Source organism: Eimeria tenella, genomic scaffold (genome assembly GCF_000499545.2).
Source record: "Eimeria tenella Houghton genomic scaffold, Eth_scaff19, whole genome shotgun sequence".
NCBI lineage: Eukaryota > Apicomplexa > Conoidasida > Eucoccidiorida > Eimeriidae > Eimeria > Eimeria tenella.
The window spans coordinates 297,589-321,339 of NW_013541739.1; the positions used below are offsets into that span (position 1 = coordinate 297,589).

Sequence of the window (23,751 nt, forward strand, 5' to 3'; positions counted from 1 at the left end):
GGCAGGGTGCTCACGCGCAGTGAGCAGGCTCGCGAAACACACCACTGTGCGAACATAGCCAATCTGGAAGAAGCATGGTGGCAAGGGAGAAATAAATTTGAAGGCCGTGCGACTGAAAGTAGAGACGAAAGGAAGTGGCTTAGCAGCGGACACTGTGCTTGTGGAGCCACTGCCTACGCAGGAGCTCTACACACGCAACTGCAAAACGAACAATATAGCCATACATGCATTTTCAAAGCTGTTTGTGTAACTCTGTTCTCTCTTGGTCTTGATGGAAGAGACTGCGTCGCCGCATTCGTAGGGCATGTTTTATTAGATACACCCAACAATGAACTGGCCGTAATCGAGAGTGATAAAAGAAAGTCACGCACTTCTTCCTAGCGCATGCTATTTCTCACACCATCTCGCGCTAAGGCCATGTAAAGCGCAGAAACTGCTGCGGCTTTGGCTCCTGTATGCTATGTACACAAATGTATGCAAGACGCAGTACGTAAAACGTGGCCTTTGAAATCTTCCGTAGAGGGCTTTCCATCAAAAACTGTACGACAATCGTCACGATCCTAGTGCTCCGTTTTCCTGTGCTAATGGCTGCAAAAGTAAGTCAAATGCGGGACCCACAGGCAGCGTGCCATTCCTTTGGAGAGCCTTGCACAGCGACTCCACATCCAGCTCCTTCACCTGAGAGAATTTAGACCGGCAAACAGTTGCAGGGCATCTCATAATGGCATAAAATGGGTTACCAAGGGCCGATGCTCGAAGGCCAATCATGTAGCCGCAGACTGCTGGAAACATGACTGTAAAGACAGCAGCGACGCATGAACCTGGCACACGGTACTCCATCAGCAGTCCGCCAGCAGTTCCCACCTCTTCGAATGTAGAGCATGCGCCCGTAGGAGAGGCTGACGATTCTTCCACAAGGCTGCATTTGCTTTGCATTGGGCGCAACTGGGTGCTGCTGCCTCTATCTGTCCGGCGGCTGACAACCGAAGCTTCACCTCTTGAGCTTGCAAGAATTAGCTTTGCTTCGTCGATTGCCTTTTCAAACGCAACCTGAACTGCCACTGACAAAAGCCTAGTCCTGAAAAACACATAAACACTACTCGCAAACCTGCCTCACAGAAATGGTAAGCTTGTGATGTTCGCTCAGAAATGGTAGGTTGCGATGTTAGCCGCAGGTGAGAATACACCTGTTCAGTGGAAGCCTACGCTGCGGGATCTGTCGTTGTGCAGCCTACACGACTCAGGTAATAGTCAACAACCTCATCAAGTATCTGCAAAGCGAGGACAACAGGAATATTACAACCGCGTGTGAGGACGGCGGAAATTGGATAAAAAATAATGGCGAAAAGAACAGTCAAGAGCGTCACTCACCGCGGGCTCATGGGCAGAGAGCTTCTGCAAAAGTTGTTCATCACGAGGACCAAGAATTTCCTCTAAATCCAGGACTGACTTGTCCATGGTTGTTGACTGCCGATCAGAAGAGTTCTGCTCCGTTCCTCAATACGGATCAACGAGTCCTGGGTAACTCCGTCACCAAGAAGGTAAAAGCGTCACAAAAGTGCTGACTGAGCTCCTACTATCCTTTGGAGAGCGTCAAGTAGCATAACTGGCTCCATGTCAGCACTCCATACGGCTCTCGTCAATTCATCTTCGTGCGCCTAAGTAGGGCCTGCCGTTTGGGTTGGCAGCGCGGCGATGAGGAGCTCACTTCTCCCTGAATGTACAGATTTTCGAGTAAGAAGAATTATAAGTAGTGCAAGGAGAAGCAGCCACCCATGCAAGCAGCAAAACTGGTCGCGGCCTACAGGAGGCAATGTGGCACAGTCAACACAAAATAGGCCCCCTACAGGCCACTTCTTCATTCACAAGGATAATGCAGACAGCAGTTTAGTTTGGTAGCGCGCTAAATGAGCGCGATAGAAGCAGACAACCTAGTTTTTTCCAGATTGGCGTTGCTGAAGTTGCATGCAGCCCTGCGCTGCAGGTCCCAGTATGGCGGTACACTTCTTTACCTGTCAAACTCTTTTCTTTTCTGCTGAAGAGGTTTTGAATACCACACTATAAACCAGCTCACTGTAGCCGTGGCTGCCCTGCAGCCCATATTTTCGCCGTGGTAGTTCTCCCAACTGGACCACCGCTCTGTCTTGAAGAACAACAAGTGCACGTGTTATTCCAGGTTGCCCGTTAAAGTCTTTCTTGATCAGCTTTTTTGGGTACTGTTTCTTGACATTTCAGGAGCTTTATGCTTTGTGAAGGTTAGATCCCAGGACTTATCGTGCGCCGACGGGAGGGCTACTGCTCATCAAGTTGACTTCTGGCGAATGAATGTACCCCGCGAGCACTTGTGTGGCATTTCTTTTATCCATGACAGTTATGTGTTTATTTTTTAGTCAGAAAGGGAACGTGACCACCACAAGAGGCTTCCTGGTGTATCCGATGGGCTTCCTGAGTGGGTGCGTTGCAGCAATGGCGGCTCCTACAGCTGGAACCGTCAAACAAGACATAAACAACTTGGGTAGCTTGACTCTGGACCAGTGTAGCTCACTAGTACGACGTGCGGAAGCGGTGAGCACCTTTGAACAAACCCTTGTTTCACTATCAGGTTTTCTGGAATCCAACAAGCAAAATTTTATTTTTTTCCCGCGATGTACAGCTCCTTCAAGGCTCGAAAGGCAAATAGGAACCAGAGCCTTTGCTTTCTACACATTCGTGTTCACAGTGCTGGTGTGCGGTTACGTGAGCTTGTATGTTTTATCCTATCTCTTCGTGAACGTTGCTCCTGCTGTCCGCAGGAAGTGGAGAATCTGTCAAACCACTTGTCGCAGCTCAAATTCGCGGCATCTCGCGTCTCTGAGGCTCGTGAAGCAGTGATCCAGCTTGATGCGTACAGACAGAGGCAGAAAGAGGGGGAAGCGCCCGAAGTTCTCGTGCCACTCACAGGAGCACTCTACGTCAAGGTTGGAATGGAACGCCGCTTTGTCACACATGATAGTTTCTAGTTTTGGGGATGCTGACAGCAAGTACCCGTGGCTTGGGTGGAGTTGTTAAGTACGTGCTTGAGCTGTCCCACAGCTTTGATTTACATACTGGTCTTCAGGGTCGACTTGACTGCGATGACAAAGTTCTTGTCGACATCGGCGCAGGGTACATGATCCAAAAGACATATCAAGATGAAAAGAAAGATGCAATGAGGTAAGGCTGGATTTGCATGGCGGGATGTGCTTTAGCGCAAGTAAATAACATTCAGTCTCATTGCACGGGCTCATCCACATTCAACTCTCCACGTGCAGCAGCATTGTTCCTACAGAGTAGTGGTCACAATAATATACAGTCATGGCGCCAACTGCTGTAGATGTATTTTGCTGATTCTGGTGATGCTCCACAGGATTTTGACGTTCATGTCAGAGCAACAAGCGAGGCTTGAGAAGATAATTAGCGATAAAGTGAAGCAGCTGCAAGTGCTCGTGGCAACGCTGAACCGTTCGAGGGACGAAGCACCTTCTGGGGCGTCCGTTGCTCGTCGGCAGCCGGCATCAGCATGATTCCACGTTTATGCAAACACAGTGTCAGCCAACAATAGCTGAATTCTGTATGGATTCCACCGTCTTTTCTTAATCCCGGCTCCTTGGTTTGGTGAAATAGAGGACGCGCAGTGTGTTTCCTTGCAAGTGGTTTGCTTGTGGAGCTAGTTTCTGGGATTCAGTAATGTCAGGAATTTGTACTACGAAAGGCAGAGCTACGTCTACCTCATGAATGCGACGCTTGGGGTAGAGAGGAAGCGTAATGTTTCTGCGCGTATCTGCGCTAGTGGCCCTTTGCATTCACCGTGTCCTGTCTTAAAGTGCATCAGTCTGCACCTGAAGAGGGCCAGAGATATGGATTATTTCTTTTTGAACGAAACTGTGTTAGTTTCAGCGCACTATATTGACGACTACCCTGTAGAGACAAGGCTGTCGCATATGCCGTGCAATTAGACTGAATATAAGGGTCCAGAGACACTTACTGCATGCAAGACAACCGAATTGGCTAATCTTGGACGGTTTTCGTCTGACAGTTGTGTTCTAGTTAGTGTTGCCGTGTTTAGTGATGGCCTCTAGCAGCGGCGTCAGGGCAAGCCTACAAGAAGGGACGCCTAATGGAAGAAAAGGCATTTGGCAGAGGAGCGTGCAGCCAGAGTGCTGCTTCAAGAGTTTGGGGCCGTCACGAAGCAGTCCAGCCACTCCGTTGGAAGGGGGCAGGAGCAACAATATGGAGCTTGGGATAAGAAGGCATCGTGGTACGGAATGACTGAAACGTACTGAGTTGGAATTTGCATATCCCGGTGCAAACCTAGGGTAATGCGCAGCCTACACCGGCCAGTGCTGCCTTCGAAGAGCAGAACACAAGTTTGGTTCTTAACGCTCCGTTTTCCGGCCAAGCGACCTAGCGAGCAGCTGCCCACTGCAACGGCTTGCTCCGCATATTCTGAATCGCCAGAGAAAGACCTTCGGGGTTTCGCGTTTGGATTTAACGCATATGACCTTGGGTATCCAGCTGATTGAACCCTCAACTTGCCTGTTCGCTGGTTGAGGCAGGAACTGACTCCAGGACGTAATGAGAAGTGCAAGTCTTCCTTGAATATTTGTGTGACTGTTGGCTTTTTTGAAAAAAGGTAGAATATCAGCATGCGGCGAATACGCACAAGTCCCCGCTCATCGGGGACAGGCAACACCACAGGGGATGTGCTACCAAAAAGCCCAAGCTGCAGCAAGTATGAGTTTGGTTTTTCCATGCAAGAAGAGGCGGGAGGATCCTGAAGCGAATCCAGGAACAGCATGAGGCGCCACTGATGCAGTGCGGCGGGCAAAGCAATGTCGTACGGCTGAGAACGTGGCGCTGACTGGATGGCTTCGCCTCCACGGAACGTTATCAACGCTCCTTGAGCATCTTTTGTCAGCGAGGTGTCTGAGTACTGTCTCCCTGCAGCATGTGTATCGGCCTCATCGCTTCCCTTGTCGCCCAAAGCTACGAGAATGCTGTCGTCTTCTGCAACTTCTGAAGCGCCGTCGGAGAGTCCATCAGCAGACCCGACTGTGGAACTTGGCCAATGCGTATTTTGACACGAGTTTTCGAACGCTTGGAGCAACTCCAGTAGGTCGGGGTCATTCATAAGAAAGCTGCCCTGATGCAGAATGCGAAAACGTGTTGAGGCACCACGCGTGCACCATAGTGAAAACGAAACTGCGTAACTGCTGCACACGGCAATATGAGAATTTTGAAGGTGCAAAACAGCCCCAAGGCAAAGATTCCACCTTACCTGAATCGCGTCTAGTATGCCAGTAACAAAACAGAGCTTCCCAGCATCAGCGCTGATATGCTGGCCAGTTTCCCTGGCCATTTCTGCCTCAAGCTGAATGAGCTCCTTTTCGGCCAAGTAGAGAGAGTAGCACGTACCACAGACGGGAGACTCTGCTGACAGCTGTTGCTTCCTAGCCTGATGGAAGAACAGTATTTCTACACCCCTTTTGCGCATATGGTGCTGAGCCTCCAGCATCATTCGGTGATTCAGCATGCGGTTCAAAGATTTCTTGCTCCGACTTAGTCCACACATCGCGCACACAGATGGTTGAGCTAAGGAGGCTTGCTGCTTCCGGAGTAGGGCGGCACTAGCTTTCAAGGCCTCATCAGGAGGCTCATCGTCTGTGTCTCTCCTGGCTGCATCCACTTTTAAAACAGAATCAACAAGAGGTCCAGACTTTCTTAAGGTGAAGGATTTGACCTGATGAACCCTCAACAGCAATCATGCAACGCACATTCTGTAGGCCAGCTGACTTGCAGTTTGAACGTTGGAATGCTGAAAAGGGAACCTGCCTGACAGTCCCACAAACGCACCTGCAGGAAATACAATTTGCCGTTCCACCCCTTGACTAAGTCCACCACCAGTGACTCCAGCCATACTTTAAAAAGCGTCTGAGTCAGTAGCGCCAATTTTTGAGCGATTCTGGAGGCCTCAGATAAACTTGCTCCAGATAAGGTGAACACGTCGAATGTGCTACAGGCGTCAATTCGTTGCTGCGCATAAGCTGCTGAATCGTCTTCATGAAGGTCGTAGTCGGTTTCGCTTGGCCTCCAGATCGGGAATATGTTGTCGCAACTTACACAGAACTGCCCAGTAATATCTAAGTTGGCATCGCGGCCCTCTTCGGGAGTCAGCTTGTTGACCAAGGTGAAACCAATCGGCATACTCCCTGCCCGCCATGCTGCTCTTGTCAACTGACACCGCGAATGCTTCTTTCCATGAACGAAGACCTTCAAGAACCACGCACAGTCCTGGCGGAGAAAACTTTACGGTAACTGAAATGCTTAGTATTGACACAATGGTACCAGACCTCATGTATGGGCTACGTTTCAGAATTCAGACTGCGTTTCACTTGCGTCTGTATGTAGTGGCTCAGAAAGGGATCAGCGGGAATATGAGCATAGTCGGCTGACGGACAATCAACGCACAGTGTGACGTGGTGGTGTCGTGAGCGTCGTGGTTAATAATGACGCACTTGGACAAGACGCTCTGACGATGAATCTGCTAGAAAGGCAGCCGTGCTGGAAAGATCAAGCGCTTTCGTGATATTCCGATTTGCCGCTACGTAGTGTTGTTGTTTTACTACAGCTGCTGGAACAGCCATTGCCATTTGGATTGTACGACGTTGGTCACTCCGCAGGGATTGGGGGGCTGAACGCCGCATCATTTTGCCGCCAGGGAACCCTGACGAGGCCAGGTAGAGTGCCGCATTCCTCTCAAAAAGTTTAGACGCAGTGAAGTCTTCCTTTATTAACCAGCCGTTCCAGGCATTTTCAGGGAGAGACAGGCTTTGTGAAGACGAGCTATCCGAAGTTAGGGCCAGGGAATTGTTCGTTATGTAGTAGCATTCAGTTGATGTTGCATAAAGTGTGTCTGGCAGTAATATGTCGAGGTTTTTGCACAAACGATCAACAAATGCAGGCGATTGCCTCCGATGCTTCACAAGAGCCTTCCACCATCCTGTGGCGGGCTGTGCAGGCAGCTCGAAGTAGTATTTAGGATTGTTATGCGAAAAAGTAAAACGGGATTTAAATTTGACATAGCGTGATTTCCTAGCGCCATTGAGCGCTGCCACGTGCTGTGCTTTTTCTGTCGCCAAAGAACAGCTACTGGACCTGTCCCGTTGTGATCTAGTACTCCATTTCCCTTCAGGATGTACAAAAGTGCGGTTTGTGGCTGTTTGTGGCCTCTTTCTCTGTAACATGCTCTGTACAATGGGCATTTCATTCTGTTTGCTGTCCGTACTATCGCCACCACCTTTTCCTGCTCCATTTCTCATTTTGGCTCTCATCAACTTGTGCTTTGACGCTTTCAGTGAAATGTGTCAAGTGTAGGCTGTAGGTGTGTATATCACCACGCGACTTCGATGGTCTTTCCACATTAAAGTTCGCTGTACGTAGGTCCTCGAGTATGGGCAAACATAAGGTACTCTACAATATCTTTGTTCAATAAAGAACAAGACACAAGAGGTGTAGCACTTGGCAAAACAGCCAGCCCCGTGCACTGTACTGTGCCTGCTCTGCCAGAGAAGAGCTAACGTATATTCGCTGCGGTTATAAACCATAAAATTCACGTAGTGTAGCAGAAAAGATTTAGGGAACTAAAGCTGAGTGAGCGAGTGCTTGTTGGGCGTAGTGTGCTCCCAGCAGCAGAGCAAGAGCATGGGCAGGGTACTGAAGCTTTTTAGCTGGAATCTGTTGCTGGAGTTTCTGCTTAGTAGTGGGCAGCAGAAATGATGCCTCATACATTTTTCATAGCATTATTCATATATGTGGGGGCATATTCATGGCAGTTTATCGGGGAAGAAGAGCCAAAGTGGCAGAAGGCAACGCAAATGAAGGTCACGTTGGAGTGACCTGCTAGGACATGGTACCTTAGCAGCGACGCGTGACATTCAACGCAGTAAAAGGGACCTTCTTCACCTTTAAGTCGAAAGTGCGAGTAAGAATGTCTTTAGACGAGCCCTCGCAGGGTAAGGATCATTTCAACAGAAACTGGGGTTTCTGGTTGCATCGGTGGCTGCTTCTACCGCCAACACAAGTGACTGCTCAGCTTTGGTGGCTACTTTAAAGAAGAACAATGCTCGAGCCTGCTTGGACAAAGCGAGACAAGATGTAACTCCTCCGGAGCATTTTTATGGAACTGTAAGATGTGGGGGATACGAAACCTGCTTTCTTGGTAAAGAGGTGTTCGTGCCCCAGTCGATCTTCACTTGCATTGCACTGCATTCACCTCTAATATAGCGGTACGTTTAACGCATGCGCGTCGATTGCACCTCTCACATGTTGAATTAGGGCTCTCCGTGGAACGCTGCAGGTTTTTGCACTGCTGGGATCAGGTTCTGCGAAATTCCAACAAAACATGAGACATGGCTTGCCAGGAGGGCCAGAGGTTTGTTTATTTTATGTGTAAGCATCAATAATATAGCACGTGGAAACTTCAGTTCTGGTTGATTTGTTAGGCTGACAAGTACAGTAGCATCCGCTTTAGCTGGTTCTGCAAAGCTGCCCATACAATTATTGACTTTTCCCCACGTCCATGACCTATAGTGCCTTCCTTCTTCAGACCCCACTTTCTTCGGTTTAGTTTCCGTATGGCTGTGTGGCACCGTCCGTCCAGCTGAAGCTACCCACCTACTTTGTCGTGGCGTTGGTGCAATTGCACTACCTCGTGAAGCTCCTGCTCACAGTGCTTCCACGTCTGCCTCCCGACAACAAATCCCTCATTTTCGCGCTTCATGATGTAAACCAAAAAGTGTTGAGCTCTTTTGGGGTACTGGTTTTCAGCATCTACTGTTCTCCACAGTACAGGTACTGCTTTCGCAGAGAGCATTGTAAACCTAAGACCTTTCGCCTGGTGACGTAGAACCTGCAAAACAGACCAAAGGCTTCTTATTATAGGTTTCGCCCGCAGCTGCGAGAGGTCCCATTAGGATACTTTTCTGATTTCCAGGGAGAATGCACAATTAACTTGCATTCGCAGATCAGGAGTGGCAGGCGCGACAGCTTGGAATAGCTTTGCTTGACTGCCAGGCTGCAATTATATGCCAGTCTCGTCAGCTCTGTTGTTGTGTCTGGTAATCAATTAAGCATTCAATGCAATGCGCCGTGCCCAGTGGCCATTCCACCAGACGGTCAACCAAATTCTCTGTCCTGGATGCAACCCTTTTTGTCAGCAATCCTGAGCGGCTCGATGCACCCAAATGCGGCCCTAATTCGACAACTTCAAAATAACTGTCATAAAGTAACATTAGCACTGAAAAACCGACGGTGGTGGGCCTCCGAAGGTTCGGGAGTACAACACGCTCAAATCATCCCTAAAGGCGCTGCAGTGCCTGTATCTGATGACTACGTTGACAATGAAGAATGGCGCTGCATACGAGTGGGTTGATCAGGCCACCACTCGTCATGCGGTTCGCAAAGCCAATGCCTACATCAGGCCAACACCCTATTGATTGCAGAGGCGCAAGTAGCTCGGAACCGAAGCATGCCGATTGCGTTTCCCTCCAGATCGCACTTGGGCTGTCAATGCGTGGAGCTTATATTCCAGCAGACGCTGAGGAATTAGATAAACGATTGCAGCCTCTCTCAGCACTGCATAATGGGGAAGCACAGAAAACACATCACTGGAAAGGGCGCTCGGTTTATAAGTAATTGAGAGATTTTCTGCCTTTGTGTGCCTCGAGCACAGCACTGCAAAACAAACGGCAAAAAAAGACTCTTGAGTCCAGGTCAAGGAATCGAATGCGCTGCAGGCGTTGCCATTCGCTGCCATGCGCTGGAAACAGCTGCCTATGAAAGCCAGAATCCACAGCTGGGAAGGCACGCTGCGCGCTTGGTTCTTAGAGTCAAAAACCACAGCTAGCAAGGTACTATTTGCACTCATTGCAGTGGACCGCTCGTAATTTTTGGCGGTTTAAATCATGTTATTCGTGCGGTCACCTTAAGTAACTACCCCAGCAACAGGCTAAGAGGAATGCATATGCCTGCCACAAAAAAATGTCATGCAGCTGGAAAGTCAAAATCAACGCATCCAGCGTAGAACCGCGCGGCCGGCAGTTCATAGCTGCTGCTTGACAGCCAATGGCCGAAAACTGTACACCGCCACGGGGCGGCAAATATAGCCTACACGCATGTTTGCTTTCTATAGTGAAGCAAAGTGAAACCCTGTTTCGCCAGGACGACTTTGAGTTGAAGGAACAGCATATTTCATTTATGTGTAGCGCTGTTGCCACGCCCACGTCACATCGCCCTTTGAAGAAAAGCACCTGCTTCATTGACGTCGAACTGCTTTTTTTAATCGTATGGTCCATGGCAACGCTAGCTAGCTACGTGGAACTGGGGCAGGCCTCCAACTGCGTCCTGTAAGGCACAGCATTAAGAGCTGTCCTTCAGTTGAATTCACCCAACGACGGGCCTGAAAGTGCGTGCACAGTGCAACACCAAAGCAATCCAGCTAAGGCCATGCAGCGAAATGTCCCACTGAAACAAAAACGTCCCACCCATCAAAGCGAGGCAGAAGGCCCCTAGCCACAAGAATACAACAATAACAAGGAGTGTGCGTTTACCTGAGGGAACAGCTGCCCATGCTCGTCCATCAGCGCCCTTGAGGCTTGTTGATCAAGCAGCCGGTGCTCCTGCTGCAGCATCGCAGCCTTTTGACAGCGTTCCCGGATCGCGAGTGCAGCGACAGCACGCTGTTGGTCGTCAATAAGCTGTCTTAACGTACGTGTGGGCCGAGCTGCGCATACTGCACTGGGCGAAAGGTAGCCGCCATTTCCCAATCTGGAGCTATGAGCACGTCGTAAACAGACACATGAGCGATATTCAAACTCAATACGGCTACTCGGACTCCATGTATAGCTGTTATGGCCTTCGTCTAAAGCGCCCCGTGTTGCATCGCAATCTTCTCCTGTACAAGGCTCCTGTGGCGACACAGTGCGCGCGTAAGGAAGTCTCATAACAAACGTTAGCGTTCGGCAGACAGTAAGACAGGCGGAAATAGACAGACGAAGCAGCAAAGCCAACAAAGGAACCCTCTGCTGCTCCCCGAGCGCAGCAGGGGCATATGTTTGATTCCAGTGAGTGTAGCTCGTCTTGAAGGAATTAATGTCATCTGGAGCTTTTTGCACACGTTCATGATTGACCCTTGCGTGGTGCTTCATATCGCTGAACCCGAATGCCGAAACAGCCGTTGGTGTTCCTAAATCCACTGCGGTCGCAGTGGCAGCAAACAGCTGCAACAACCTCCGCCAACGAGGAGGACGAGGAGAGGGACAAAAGGGCGCGTTTGCATTTATCAGATCTGCAAGTCTCTCCAACCGTGGTATGCCACACGCCCGGCCTTCGTCAGTAGCCGGCAGGGACTCCACGTGGTTCGGAAGTTCCCCTAAAACGAGAAGTCGACCACCTAGGCCTTCAACAACCTAAAAGGCAATGAAGAGCAACATAAAGTAGACGAAATGAGAAGTTCTACTGTGCACTGTTGCGGAGCAATCGCTCTCACTGTGGCAGAAATACACGCTCCAGTAAAATTTTCATACGCTGGTTTCATGTCACACTCACCAGGGCACGCTGGCTGTCCCTTCCACACAACACAAGTCGGCATAACGCTTTCTGCAATTTAACACAAGGAAAACATGAAAAGTTGCTGCATGGTGCCGAAGACGACGGCAAAAGTCTAGACGCTCAATCATGAAAAGTGCTCTACCGAGGAACAGGACAATTTCGAGATCCTCTTTAGCAGCTAAGTAGTAAATTTTGGGACCTACGTGACTGTTGTCAATTCTAAAGACCTCTGATGGCTCAGCCCATCCTAAACTGTGCCGGTCGGCAACCTCGCCGTCACACTTTAAGAGCGGCTTCTGGGATGCCTTGAAAGTGACAAGCAGCAGTTGTGTAGGCCGCCTGTGCACCCCGAGTCGTTCTGCCCCTGGTAGTAAAGTGGGCGCATACAGTACTTTAGCAGCGTCCAGTGTAGCCACTGCTGCTGGCTTAGTCCCGCGCGAGTTCGAGGCGTTGAGTGCTAGTTGCTGTTCGGGGCCAGATTCCGGCATAACAGCAAGAAGCATTACATAGCGGGATCGAGGTACTTTGAGCCACTTGCTGATCTTAGTAAGCCAATCAGCAAAAAGGCACTGAACAACACAGCCATCACTACTCAGAGGGATCAAACGGGCTTCTGTTCTCGGAAGTGCACATTGGGTTGTTGGACCTATGCTCGAGAGAGCAACTGGCCCCATCAGGAGCAGCTGTAGTACTGCTGCATGGAGGTGCCCAGGTAGCGCTGCGGCGGATCTAAAGCCAAGAAGCTCAAGTACCTAAAGCACGGGGCAGCGCAGAAATGGTCCAGAGTGGTTTCAGGGGAAGAAAATTACAGATTTCCAAAAATACCTGCATGACTTCTCAAGTGGTAAGCGTTGCACTTTGGTGTAAAGGCCGCGATTTTCTAAGCTACGTGAAAGGCCGCTCACAGTCGGAAATGCAGGAAACTGCGAAACTGACTGCCTCACCATTTTAGCCTTCCGATTGACGCTGAAGCATCTTGAGAAAAACTCCGGTACTGCCATACTTCCGTCTTCAGTGGCCTTCTTCTTCATAAGTGAGTCGGGTACTCATGAAATTAATAGAGTGTTGGGACCCATAGCTTTGCCTGTTCCGGTGCTCCCTTCACAACTGACACTAAGGAGACAGTGCACTGGTCTGCTTTGATACTCATGTGAATTCCCCACGCGACGAGGGAAGCGCAGCAAGGATGTGGCAGTGAGAAGCAATGGCGGAAGGCACTCCTTCAGTTACCAGACCGCTGGATAAGAAGCTTCCGCTAGATCGATATTCCTGGTCTTTAGAAAATTAGGAAACACTTCCAAAAAAAATGCAATGTTTCTTTGCATGAAGATAAAAATATGCTTCAGGGAATGGTCCGCTGATGCATTGTTTGTGGTTGCTCGGCGTGCAGTGCACCACGCAGCTCTCGGCAACGGTACAGAAGTGTCGACAACATCAAACTGGCAAAAGTAATCAAGCGAACCATCCAAAACTTTATGGGAAGGCAGCCTTCATCGTCTGCTAGGATATCATGGTACAGACCAATCCTGGGGCTGTTGGGGTCGGTCGGTGTTGTGCGTAGAGTTCTGCTGCCAGTTGAAGCGGTGTCCTGCAACCAGTAATGCTAGAACTTCATATTTCGGATTCAGCCATTATACGAGTGATCTCATGGTTTCTTGGTCTAAGCTGCGGCTAGGTGCTTCCGCTGACCTTTTGAAGAGAGGTATGGGCCTGTTGGCAGGCTTCAGTTATCCGCTCAGAGCAAGCCCGTGCAGCAGTAGGTCGATACGTCATCCTTGATCGTCCCCAAGATGGACGAAACCATATGACAAGAGCGAAGATATTACCTGCAGGACAAAGCTAGCCAAGAGCGTTCGCAGCAAAGGCAACAGGATCCAGGTACCTGCGTGTCGTCAGTGGCGCTCTCTGATGGACTTCCCTTGGTCTCAAGAGAATACCGGTTCGCCGAACTGTTTGATGGTCTAAAAACATTGCTTTCTGTAGAAAGTATTGTGAGAAGGCAGCTTTATAACGAACTCATGCCGTCTTCAGGCTTTGAAACCAGATTGTGTCTGAGCTGCAGCCCTTGTATGGCGAAGAAAAGAATTTCGGCTGTTGGCTCGACAATAGTACACAAACAGACAATGAAGACAACGTGAGCAAGTGCCACTCTTTTGACATGAAATCTCTTGTTTCCCTCCAGAACCCTTGAGCAAACAACTAAGCTTAGAGCGTAGACGAGATCACTTGTGTTGGACTCTGCAACAGCCCAAGCAGCAAATATATCACATATCAAGCCTTGCACAAATGCATATACAGATGAGTCATACAGCTACTCCTCAGAGCCTAGATTGACCTATTATTAAACAGCAAGCGGTGAGTGTTCTTTCCCAATATGCAAGCCAGGCTCCTACAATGGAGCAACTCCACATTAGTTTCGTGGTACTTTGCCATAAGGGCTCGAACTGCTCAAACAGAGCTATGCTCATCCCATCTACTTCTCCCTTACGTCTTTCAGTCTTACATTGATTTCATTAGAGCTTATATTCTGAGGGCTAGCTATGCCACTTTGCAACGTGAAAACCTGCAGTGACCGCTCAGCACCGCTGAAGAGCTACGAGAGATCTGCACCCACTTCAAGAATTTTGACTTTGCAAATTCAGGGTATGGAACCTGGCAACTAGTGCACATCACAGGTCTTGAAATTCATGGGCTTATCGTCTCGCAATTTACGGAAATCCTCAAGTCCAAGCGGCTTCGTCGTTGTCCTACAGTTTGGTGGCTGCCCTACTGAACACGGAAGCTCCGATTCCCTGAGTCAAGACATCGACTCACCCAACGAAATCCCGTTATCCAAGGGCTGTACATTTTTTTAGGGGCGGGCTTTTGCTGACAATCTGCGTTTTGCACGACGCCCACTGAGCGGAGTATTCAAACGTTTTGACTTGCTTTTATCTGCCGTACTGCCAGAAATAGAGGCGTTAGCACGATGCTGCTTTTAGCGTTTCTGTCTGTCCTCTTCGTTGCTCTCATTCACCCTTGAGAATCATGTGTTTGTCCAGAAGTTGTGGATTCTCGAGCAGCACACAGGGGTGTTCGCTCTCTCGTAGTAATGCTGAAAGGGACTAAACTGGGGAGCTGGCGCTTGTCAGTTTGCAGCGAAGTGTTCCAGTGTGCCCCAAGGGCACCTTGAATAAATCCTGTTCCTCCGTTCGATTTGCTGTCAACTGAAAGACCAACTACCGGGACTTCAACTTAACATGATTTTTACGTAAATGAGAGTGCTAGCTGTGCTGTTACGTGTGGCACCACATGTATTACGACCAATTTGAGGGTGGTAGCATCTAGGACAGTCTTCACGCAACATACTACATGAAATTGAGCCAGTTTTGTTTTAATACGAGTTCTACTGTCCTTTTGTACGGGTTGAAGTCAATGGCTATCCCTGATTGTTCAGTAAAGAGCTAAAATGAGGTGAAATTTTGCTGCCCGTGAAGGTCTTCATCATTAAACGCTTGGTTTTCCTCGTTTCGTAGCCCATATTTTTACATAATAAGACCTGGCACACCATAAGGCCTGCTTTTGGAGCACGAGCAAGTACCTTTTGTTTCTTTGCCTCCCAGCAAAATTATCGGTAGAGGTGAAGTACTGTTTGACAAATATATTTTAGACATGCACAAACCTATATCCTGAAGGCAGATTTGCGTGTTCTAATGAGAGGAGGGATCATTTGCTGCAGTTCTTCTGCGAAAACTTGCTATTCGGGGTTCTTGCAAAGTTGAAGCCCAATTCTCCCGGCGTAGTGACAAAAGGACGGCAACAGATGCTGCACATGAACATTCGGCAATAGGCTCAGGCGGCAAGCTATCAAAATCACAGTTGCTTATGCCATCAGTCTTGAATAGCCAGTTAGCTCTTGCAGCAACGTGCAGCGTACGAGCCGCAACACTTTAGCTTGCATCTAATGAGAGCTTCAAGAAGTGGTTTCAGTCGTAGGCCACCTGCCGGGCAGTCCACGCTAGTGAAGCTTACTTTGTGGATGCTGCTCACGTCAATCAAAGAAGTATGCAGTGTATCCCTGTGCCATCCTGCCAAATAAGGGGCTGCTGCTGCTGCGTTCAACTCGTGCGAGCCCTCGACGTCCGGAGACTCGAAATATGGAGGACGGCTTACGGGCTCGGTACGTAGGAACGTACCGCATTGACAGTGAACATTCACTGCTGCGTAGAAAGCACGCAGTAACTCGAAGGAGTTTCCCCAGAGCATGCATGCACGAAGTAGATAGATTCCTGTTGCGGATCATTCAAGCCAACTTGATCGATTTCTGTGCAGTGCCTCTACTCACTTTAGAATCCTGCACATTCGAGGATAGGTAAGGACTACGAGCATAGCGAAAAGGCTTTTGTCACGGAGAATACAGTGTTTTGAGAAAGAGCCCCCAAGCTAAGTCGACACAATGCGGACCACCTTTCGCGCTCTCTGCCTCTGCGCTGCAGTGGGTAATTTGAAAGTTCGATGCATCATGAATGCTTGCGATCATCATCTCTCCAAAAGTGCCATAGGCTGTTGTTGAATTGACTCTTTTTGCCTAGCCTGTGGAGGATGAACCGCTTCAGACAAATTATTTCTGCAGGGTGCGGGCGCCTTCCTCGCTTATAGATGGAAAGTGCATCAGTTAGACGGCCGACCCAGTGAAGTAGTTCAGTTGTTTCTTTCCTGCTCCGGGCCTTTCGGCGAACTTCATAATCCGTTTCAAACTGTTGAGTAAATTTGTCCCACCAGGCACTGGTGTTCATTTTTCTTTCCCCTAACACTTCGATTGCGGAGACCAGCATGTCAAATATCATAAAGAGTGATGCCAGTCTCCTAGCAACCTGAAATGCTTTTGGCTTCATATTTTTCGTTGCAAACTTGTGTGATGCGTAGGAGATTAGGTGTTCACATTCCTCCATGAGGCTTTTCACATCATCGGCATCCAGTGATTCTTTAGCATACAACTCCCGAATATTCATGTAAATTGCCATTGGGCTAGACTTAAACGTGGTCATTCTTAGTGCAGCCTCTCCGCGGAAATCAGTTGTGACATCCTGCGGAAAAACCTTTGGTAGCCGCACATATGGATGACGACGAGGGTCCTTCACTTCTTCAAATTCGTCATCCTCGTCGATACTTTTCCGTAAGCCTGCAGCGCACCCAGAAGGTTCAACGGGATGATCAATGATCACAAAAGCGCCTTCAGCATTTCTTGTACGTCCTCCTCTTGAATGACAGGCGTTCCTGCTTGCTGCACCGTTTCACAAAGGCGCACTTTTGTCCATGAATCCAGCTATTTTATTACAGTTTACGTCTACGACGTTGGCGAAAACATGTGTACTGTATTTGACGACGTACCTGCTGGGTAACTTATCGACTGTTCACCTGTTGAAGCTGAAGGGGCTTCCTGTCCCGCAGGCATGTGTTGGACATAAGGGGCATAGTTGTCTAATAGCGTGCTTACCCACGCATCAGATTGCGCCCTGCAGTTCGTCACGTCTGAATGGCCTACACAAGATGGCACGCTCGCTCTCAAGCTTGCCAACGATTCGCGAGAGGTAGATGGCTCTGAGAAGTCCAGTGGAGCTCCAACATCCCCTTGCCCGTACGTTTGCCGTCCATTTTCAGCCTGAGACATGATTCCCTCGGGGCAGTGCTCTCGCATACCAGTGTTGAAGTTGAAATCAGTCCTGGTTGTATACCCAACTGACGACGATGAGAAAGCTGGAGCAGGCACGTGCTCTAAAAAGCCATAATTGCAACCAGCATAGTCCCCAGAAACAAAATAAGGATTGGGGAAGCTGTGTCCTTCAAAATGAACAGCAGGAGGAGGTGTGAATTCCCCAGCTGAGTAAGTTTGGCGCAGCTCTGACCTTTGCTCGAAGGGTAGGCTGAAAGCAAGCGGCATCGATAGCACTGGTGCTTCCTTCATAGCTGAAGTTTCCCTTGTTTCAAATGCACTTTGGGCACTGTTGTCTGGCTCTCCGCTTGATATCTTTGAAGCCCACTCTCGCGAGCGCGTAAAAGCTTCTGCAGACTCGTGCAGCATCATTACCAGCCTAGCCTTACTATTTGCAGGCTCCCCAGTCATGCTGGGCGCGTACGTTAGGATGCCTAAATCCTCTTCCATTTCTACGCATTGGTCTAATAAAGCTGACAGCTCCGCATTATCTACCTCCGCGAGGCTCCGCTGCACCGGCCCTGAAGAGTTACGCATCGTTTGGGATCCCTTACATAGAGCAAGCCATGCTAAAATAACCACGAGAGAAATAACGGATGCGAGGGTAGCAGGAAAATGTAAACAGCCGCCAGGTCGCCGTTGTCGTAGCCTGCGCTGGAGCCTGCCAAGGAGCTGCCCATCACCTGGTGCAACAATGTCGGTGTCAGCGTTCTGCGTGTTCCCTGCAGAGGGAGACAGCGAGGAATCTAACGATCCATTTATGTCCTCCACTACCGGTAGGTATGTTTCGTCTTTCGCAGGAAGTGACATCTCTGCAACCACCTTTCCAGCTGTGCCCAGAGTCGCAAGCGCCGCTCTCAGGACGCTGAGTGAAGGGGTGACCCTCTATGTAATACTCAGGCAGGGTGCTTGTTTGCCATAAGAAGTAGCGTACATGACTAAAATGGCGAGTCTTTGCCGATTTATCTCTGGAGGGAAGATGTATGAATAGGCGGCGCTACGCCAGAAGTCCTAACTTTTGCATTAGGTGACACTTTCCTCCATATTCCATACAAAAGCCCAGAACTGTGCTATTCCAAACAGGAATAATTCATCAGCAATAGCAAAAGGCCCACAGGATGGCAATGTCTGCGAGGCATGCTGCCGGTCCACTTGCCCCCACGACACCAGCAACCTTGGGGGTCAGTTGCTCATCGCACGAGCTTAAAACTCAAGTAGCCTCCAAGATCATGACTTAGAGCAGTCTCTTCGGCAGTGTTTAGCTATAGCAGGACAATACGAACACGTTCTAGGCGCGACAAACCAAGTCTAAGGTGCACCAGTACGCAGCAGCAGCTAGGTGAGTCCCGCAGTCTGCACTAGACGAAATCCTGCTACACTTGACGCAGTTTGCCGTACCGTTTCTTTTGTTTTTATATAACAAAATGTAGTTCAGAAGGTCTGTGTTTGTTTTCTGCTGTGAGCGGGAGGCATGCACCGTTGACACTCTACCCATACATTGTTATCGCGGGCTGCCTTGTCCAATAAATCCAGATAAAGAGTGGCAAAATATTCGCTCTTATGGGAATACTAACCCAATACAGCTTCAGAGCGGAGGCTTAGTTGGAATATCCCCTCAGCACAGCAGAGGAATACGTTTGGGGAGTGGAGCCTCTACATGGCACTTCACGGCGCTCCTGCGGCTCATCGTTCCTGTGTTCCTAGCGCAGTAACCCCACTGGATATACTTAGCAGCAAGCTAGACTACCAGGAGAACTTAACCTCACCGTTTCCTTCGACGGAGCGTCACCCCAGGGAGTCCATGCACCGTCAGCAATAGGCCGAATAGTCAGAGCTGTCAAGTAGCTGGCCTTGAAACACCCAGATCTGTGCAACGTAACATTTTGTGGGCAGAGTTAACCAACATGAGGGATAAATCTGCCGAATGAGCGATGGAAACAAAACTTTCGATGCAACCATGATACCGACTCGAGAAGACCAGTGGGTGTTGAGTTCAGACCATTGCAGCTGTCATGACGACACACACTGGAACGCCTCCTACGCTTTATTCGTTTACAGATATATTGGTTTAATTCCATTCAAAGTGATCTCGCAAGATCAGTTTCATGTTCTCTGCCAGCTTGCACATTGTTGCCCAAACCACCCAGAACCCGTGTCCTGCGGGACATGTAGGTGTCTAAGTAATCGCCTGGATTGTAAAACTGTGTTGCAACACTAGTGGAAACAAAGTATAGTGTTCCGTATCCTTATAGTATATGTGTCTTTGCATGCAGCCAAAATGCATCGAAAACTTGTGGCTCATTGACTGGAGTACCACACCAGGAGCCGAAACCGTGGCGTTACGCTTCAAACGCTGCAAAGCTTTTCATTTTCTCCTAAGCGATATGTGAAGACGGTTGCTTGAAACGCTCACATGCCTCCGTGAATGACGTGGTTGCGGAGGCTGCTCGCGGCAGCGCGTTCCTCTGATGAGAGCTACGTCCTGGATCCGCACAGCATTACTCTTGAACATTCAGTATGCTCTATGTTGCTTGTCTTTGGTGCACCAGACCATCGCATTCTATGTCTGTGGCGACGTTTAAAGAAATCATGTCTGCAAAGAGAGCCCTTGTGGACAATCTGTAGTCACGGCATCAGGATACCACTTGGTCTCCGGTCAAATCCATAAATCCATTCCCCGCAAAACTGCCTACACTAGCTGGACAGCCCAAGGGTGCATCACCGTTCCATGAACCGTTTGCCTGCACAGGCCTTTTACAAAATGAGGAGCGTTGGGCTGCGATCATCAAGCCCCTACCCACTTACTCAAGCTCAAAGTGCCCGAGGCTCTTCATCGACGTACGGCTCGATGGCTCGACTTTCTTGTGGAGTTCCCAGAACATACCCTCACTTACTTGCAAGGAGAGCGAAACCAGGTGGCAGACGTACTGTTGCGCCTCCCTCTTTCTCGTATCTCGCACCATCACACATGTTCTTTATACGCATCATGCTCGTGTGACTGCCGGATATCCAGGCCAAAAGATCTTCTGTAGTACGCAGACACTACAATAGGGCTTGCTGGTGACCTGAAGAGGGTAGCTACGGGTGACATATAAGAGGTTAAGACGCTGAACGCGGAAACTTCTTACTAGGAACAAAGCAAGACAATTTATTAGCAAAACAGAATATGTACACTAGAAGTGTCTGTGAATACCCGAAGATCTTGGCTGGTGACAGCGCCTAGACTGGTGCGGACCATCACCCCACCAAGCAGAGAAAGCGACAACCCTGAGTGGGGTTCTTTTGGGAAAGATCGGATTGAGAACTCGAAAGATGACTAATTGTAGTGATAATTTGGTATTTGTTTCATGAGATGTGCGTTGAATGCAGAGGGTTTGTCTAGGGACGTCCTATTTGTCGGCCAGGTAGAAACGTAGTAGCAGCCCCATAGCAGCCCCTTACCGGAGTCCCTGCAACCAGTTGTGCCAGTAGCCAAACCTGGAGGCCAGGCCCACGACGCTTGAAGGGGGCTGGCCAGCTATCTGGAGTTGGCTGGCTTTCTTTCGAGAACGCCTAGACAACGCCACCAGTCGCCTCTGCTAACACCCTCCGAGATTGCGCCAGCACCGGCTGCTGAGGTCGCTGCGTCCACTACAACGAAGAAGGCAGGCGCTCCAAACAGCGAGGACTGAACATCGGCATACCAGAAGTGCCCACACGCGTCCCCCAAAGCTTAGCAGAAGAAGCAACAGCAGCAGCAGCAGCAGCAGCGAGGCAGTACAAAGGGAGCAGTGGGGTGTCTGCTGCGCCACCCTTCCGTTACCCTTACAGTGTCACCATGGGGCAGGCCAACGAAACTATTCTGTTCGACTTCCGCAACTGCCAACTCACCTTTTGTTATGAGCCCTCTTTCTTGCGCATTTGTATCCATGGCGTTTGGTGCATCCGTGTTCCTTAGTTCCGTCAGTTCCTCACACATGTTCTTAATACGCATCATGCTCATGTGACTGCCGGACATCCAGGCCAAAAGAAGATCTTCTGTAGTATGCAGACACTACAACAGGGTTTGCCTGTGACCTGAAGAGAGTAGCTGTAGTGCACAGGCACTACAATAGGGCTTGTTCATGACCTATAGAAGATAGCTAGCTAGCGACCTACAAGGGGTCACAACACTGGAGGAGGACAAGACCCTCTTACTAGGGTCAAAGTAAGGCAATTTGTCTGCGAATTAACATGCATACACTAGAGGTGCCTGAAAATGCGTCGAGACTGGGGCTGGTGATAGCGCCGGCACCACCGTGACCATGTAGTTCTTCCTAGTTCAAGCGCACCCATTTTCATACATCATTAGGTTTCGTCCCTCATGAATAGAATCAGACGCAATTCCCACAAAATGCTGCCAGTCACATTTGCACTGCCTATTCATTCTCACCGCCTGAGCCATCAATCAAAGCCGAAACGGGAGAAGAACGAACCTTGCACCCGGCCCCGTCCACTGCGCTATTTACGCGATGGGTAGATAACCCACACATATAACGATCCATTACGGCGCTCCACTCCCATGCAGCGGGCTTCCACAGGCCCCAATACACTGTGACCGCAACAGCTTTACAACACCCATCGTCTGCTGGTTACAAACTCATTACTACACAAACCGCCTAGAGACAAGGTTTGATAACCATGGGGCGTGGCATCCTCAAACCTTTATGCAGCGCAGCGCTGCGTCACCACGCAATTCGCTCTGGCCACTACTGCAACTGCGACCCCAGATCATCTACTTCCACGCATACACACTAGACCCCACTGCGCAAAACCCACGCAATGTCGCAAGCGCCCAACACACTGCACGTCAGCCCGGCTACAACACAACTTGCAAGCTACTATTTCAGCCTAAAGAATACATCTGCAAGACCCACCTCGACTTCGAGTGAAGTGAGATGCTTCAACCGCACACGAGTCTCACGTTGCGACTGTGCGTCGCCAAGATCTACTGATCGTCCTGGCCAGCACGTCCCTTTTTCCACTTACAAATATATTTTACCTGCGCGTCAAGCGCAAATAAAATGTACGTGCCTTCTCCGAAGCTTCCTCAATGGCTACTAGACTCGCCCCACGCACACCCTTCCTGGCGACCCCTGTGATCCACCACTCACAAACACGTGCTTCACGCCTTCTCCCAATGCTTTCCAGTGCTGATAGCTAACCAATCTCACCTCAATCAAAATTCCCGGGAAAACAGCTGCCAGGAGAACAGTCCATTGGCAGTGGCTACTAAGCTCCTCCGATCCAGTGCTGCCAGTACTCACGCAGTTTCGTACACGCGTCAACAACTCACTGCCGGCACACACAGCTCGTCACACACCCCAGTTGTCGTCTCCGCTCTTGCCCAAGCTTCTACAGTCACCCTTGTTTGCAAACTCATACAACTGTTTCGACACACCTACGAAGCAGCGTCGTCAACCCGGTAGCACGCCACCTGCAGTGCAATTTCCTTCAACCCAGCACACTGCACCGCTGCAAACGTGATTGGTCAGGTGCCCTTCGATCCAACACCACCACACATCGTCCCATATTCATCCTGATGCAGGCCTGAAACGGCTCACTTCTACTTAAAACCGCACATTGCTAGAGGCAGAAAACACTGTTGGACGCACCAACACGCAAACAGACGACGCACCGAGTCCACATCAAACTTTTGCATCTGCAAAATCTTCCAACGATTCGAAGTCCTCTAGTATAAAACGAACTGAGTTGTAGCGGCATGCGTGGGCCTGGAAAGCAAGCAAGGTCACGCAGGTCCTGTTTCCTGATTCGCCTCTACAGTGTCCCATGGTACCTAAAATGCCGCAGGACGCGCTGCAGTCAGCCAGTTAAAAATGTCAAGCTTCCAAATAAGAGTGTAGTTTGTGCAACCCCCCACCCGCAGTCTGCAGAAGAGCAAAACAAAATACTCTGCATGCGCGACTGCTGCAAGTCCCAAGACAGAAGCTCCGAATCCAACATATCTTGCTACTAAAACAAAAAATGCCAGTGGTCGACGCAACATCGGTCAGCGGCTTGTCCAGTCGGCCTAAAACCACCGCACTGTCTGGGTCATAATCATGTGGCGAAGACAACAATGGTCCGGTTCCCCTCAAAATCCGGGCCATCTCGCCTGGTGCACGCTCGCTGCTAACGTTTTCCAACACCTACTGGGACAGTTTCTTTTAGCATCTCAACACAACATTTCGAAAGAATGGTCACTAGCGTTACAGTCCACTGGGAGCAGCTACTAGGTTCTTTCGGCCCAATTCTGCGAGTACTCACGCAGTGTCGTACACGCGTTAACAACTCACTTTCGGCGCACACGGCTCGCATTTCACACCCCGCATCACTTTCGCTCTCTCCGGAGCGCCTACAGACACCCTTGTTTGCAAGCGTACTAAATTGTTTCGACACACCTAAAGTGCAACTTC

The 23,751-nt window shown here is 49.6% G+C and overlaps 6 protein-coding genes across 6 annotated transcripts; 1 reads left to right on the forward strand and 5 right to left on the reverse strand.

The window, feature by feature from the left end:
- Nucleotides 1-552: 552 nt before the first annotated feature.
- On the reverse strand, nucleotides 553-1,458 carry ETH_00007935 (uncharacterized protein; the record flags this gene model as incomplete). The annotated part of the gene is made up of 3 exons (XM_013374070.1): nucleotides 553-1,078; nucleotides 1,207-1,271; nucleotides 1,372-1,458. The coding sequence occupies 3 exons, from the start codon at nucleotides 1,456-1,458 to the stop codon at nucleotides 553-555; spliced, it is 678 nt and encodes a 225-aa protein (XP_013229524.1).
- Nucleotides 1,459-2,466: 1,008 nt separating this feature from the next.
- On the forward strand, nucleotides 2,467-3,542 carry ETH_00007940 (prefoldin subunit 5, putative; the record flags this gene model as incomplete). Its single annotated transcript, XM_013374071.1, has 4 exons — nucleotides 2,467-2,565; nucleotides 2,793-2,957; nucleotides 3,098-3,192; nucleotides 3,386-3,542. 4 exons carry the CDS (start codon nucleotides 2,467-2,469, stop codon nucleotides 3,540-3,542), a joined length of 516 nt encoding a protein of 171 aa, XP_013229525.1.
- Nucleotides 3,543-4,183: 641 nt separating this feature from the next.
- On the reverse strand, nucleotides 4,184-6,222 carry ETH_00007945 (uncharacterized protein; the record flags this gene model as incomplete). Its single annotated transcript, XM_013374072.1, has 3 exons — nucleotides 4,184-5,161; nucleotides 5,297-5,758; nucleotides 5,812-6,222. The coding sequence occupies 3 exons, from the start codon at nucleotides 6,220-6,222 to the stop codon at nucleotides 4,184-4,186; spliced, it is 1,851 nt and encodes a 616-aa protein (XP_013229526.1).
- A 296-nt stretch (nucleotides 6,223-6,518) lies between these two features.
- Nucleotides 6,519-7,337, reverse strand: ETH_00007950 (uncharacterized protein; the record flags this gene model as incomplete). Its single annotated transcript, XM_013374073.1, has 1 exon — nucleotides 6,519-7,337. One exon carries the CDS (start codon nucleotides 7,335-7,337, stop codon nucleotides 6,519-6,521), a length of 819 nt encoding a protein of 272 aa, XP_013229527.1.
- Nucleotides 7,338-10,458: 3,121 nt separating this feature from the next.
- On the reverse strand, nucleotides 10,459-12,656 carry ETH_00007955 (uncharacterized protein; the record flags this gene model as incomplete). Its single annotated transcript, XM_013374074.1, has 5 exons — nucleotides 10,459-10,539; nucleotides 10,626-11,483; nucleotides 11,623-11,673; nucleotides 11,829-12,377; nucleotides 12,570-12,656. 5 exons carry the CDS (start codon nucleotides 12,654-12,656, stop codon nucleotides 10,459-10,461), a joined length of 1,626 nt encoding a protein of 541 aa, XP_013229528.1.
- Nucleotides 12,657-16,825: 4,169 nt separating this feature from the next.
- Nucleotides 16,826-18,127, reverse strand: ETH_00007960 (uncharacterized protein; the record flags this gene model as incomplete). Its single annotated transcript, XM_013374075.1, has 2 exons — nucleotides 16,826-16,888; nucleotides 17,102-18,127. The coding sequence occupies 2 exons, from the start codon at nucleotides 18,125-18,127 to the stop codon at nucleotides 16,826-16,828; spliced, it is 1,089 nt and encodes a 362-aa protein (XP_013229529.1).
- Nucleotides 18,128-23,751: the final 5,624 nt, after the last annotated feature.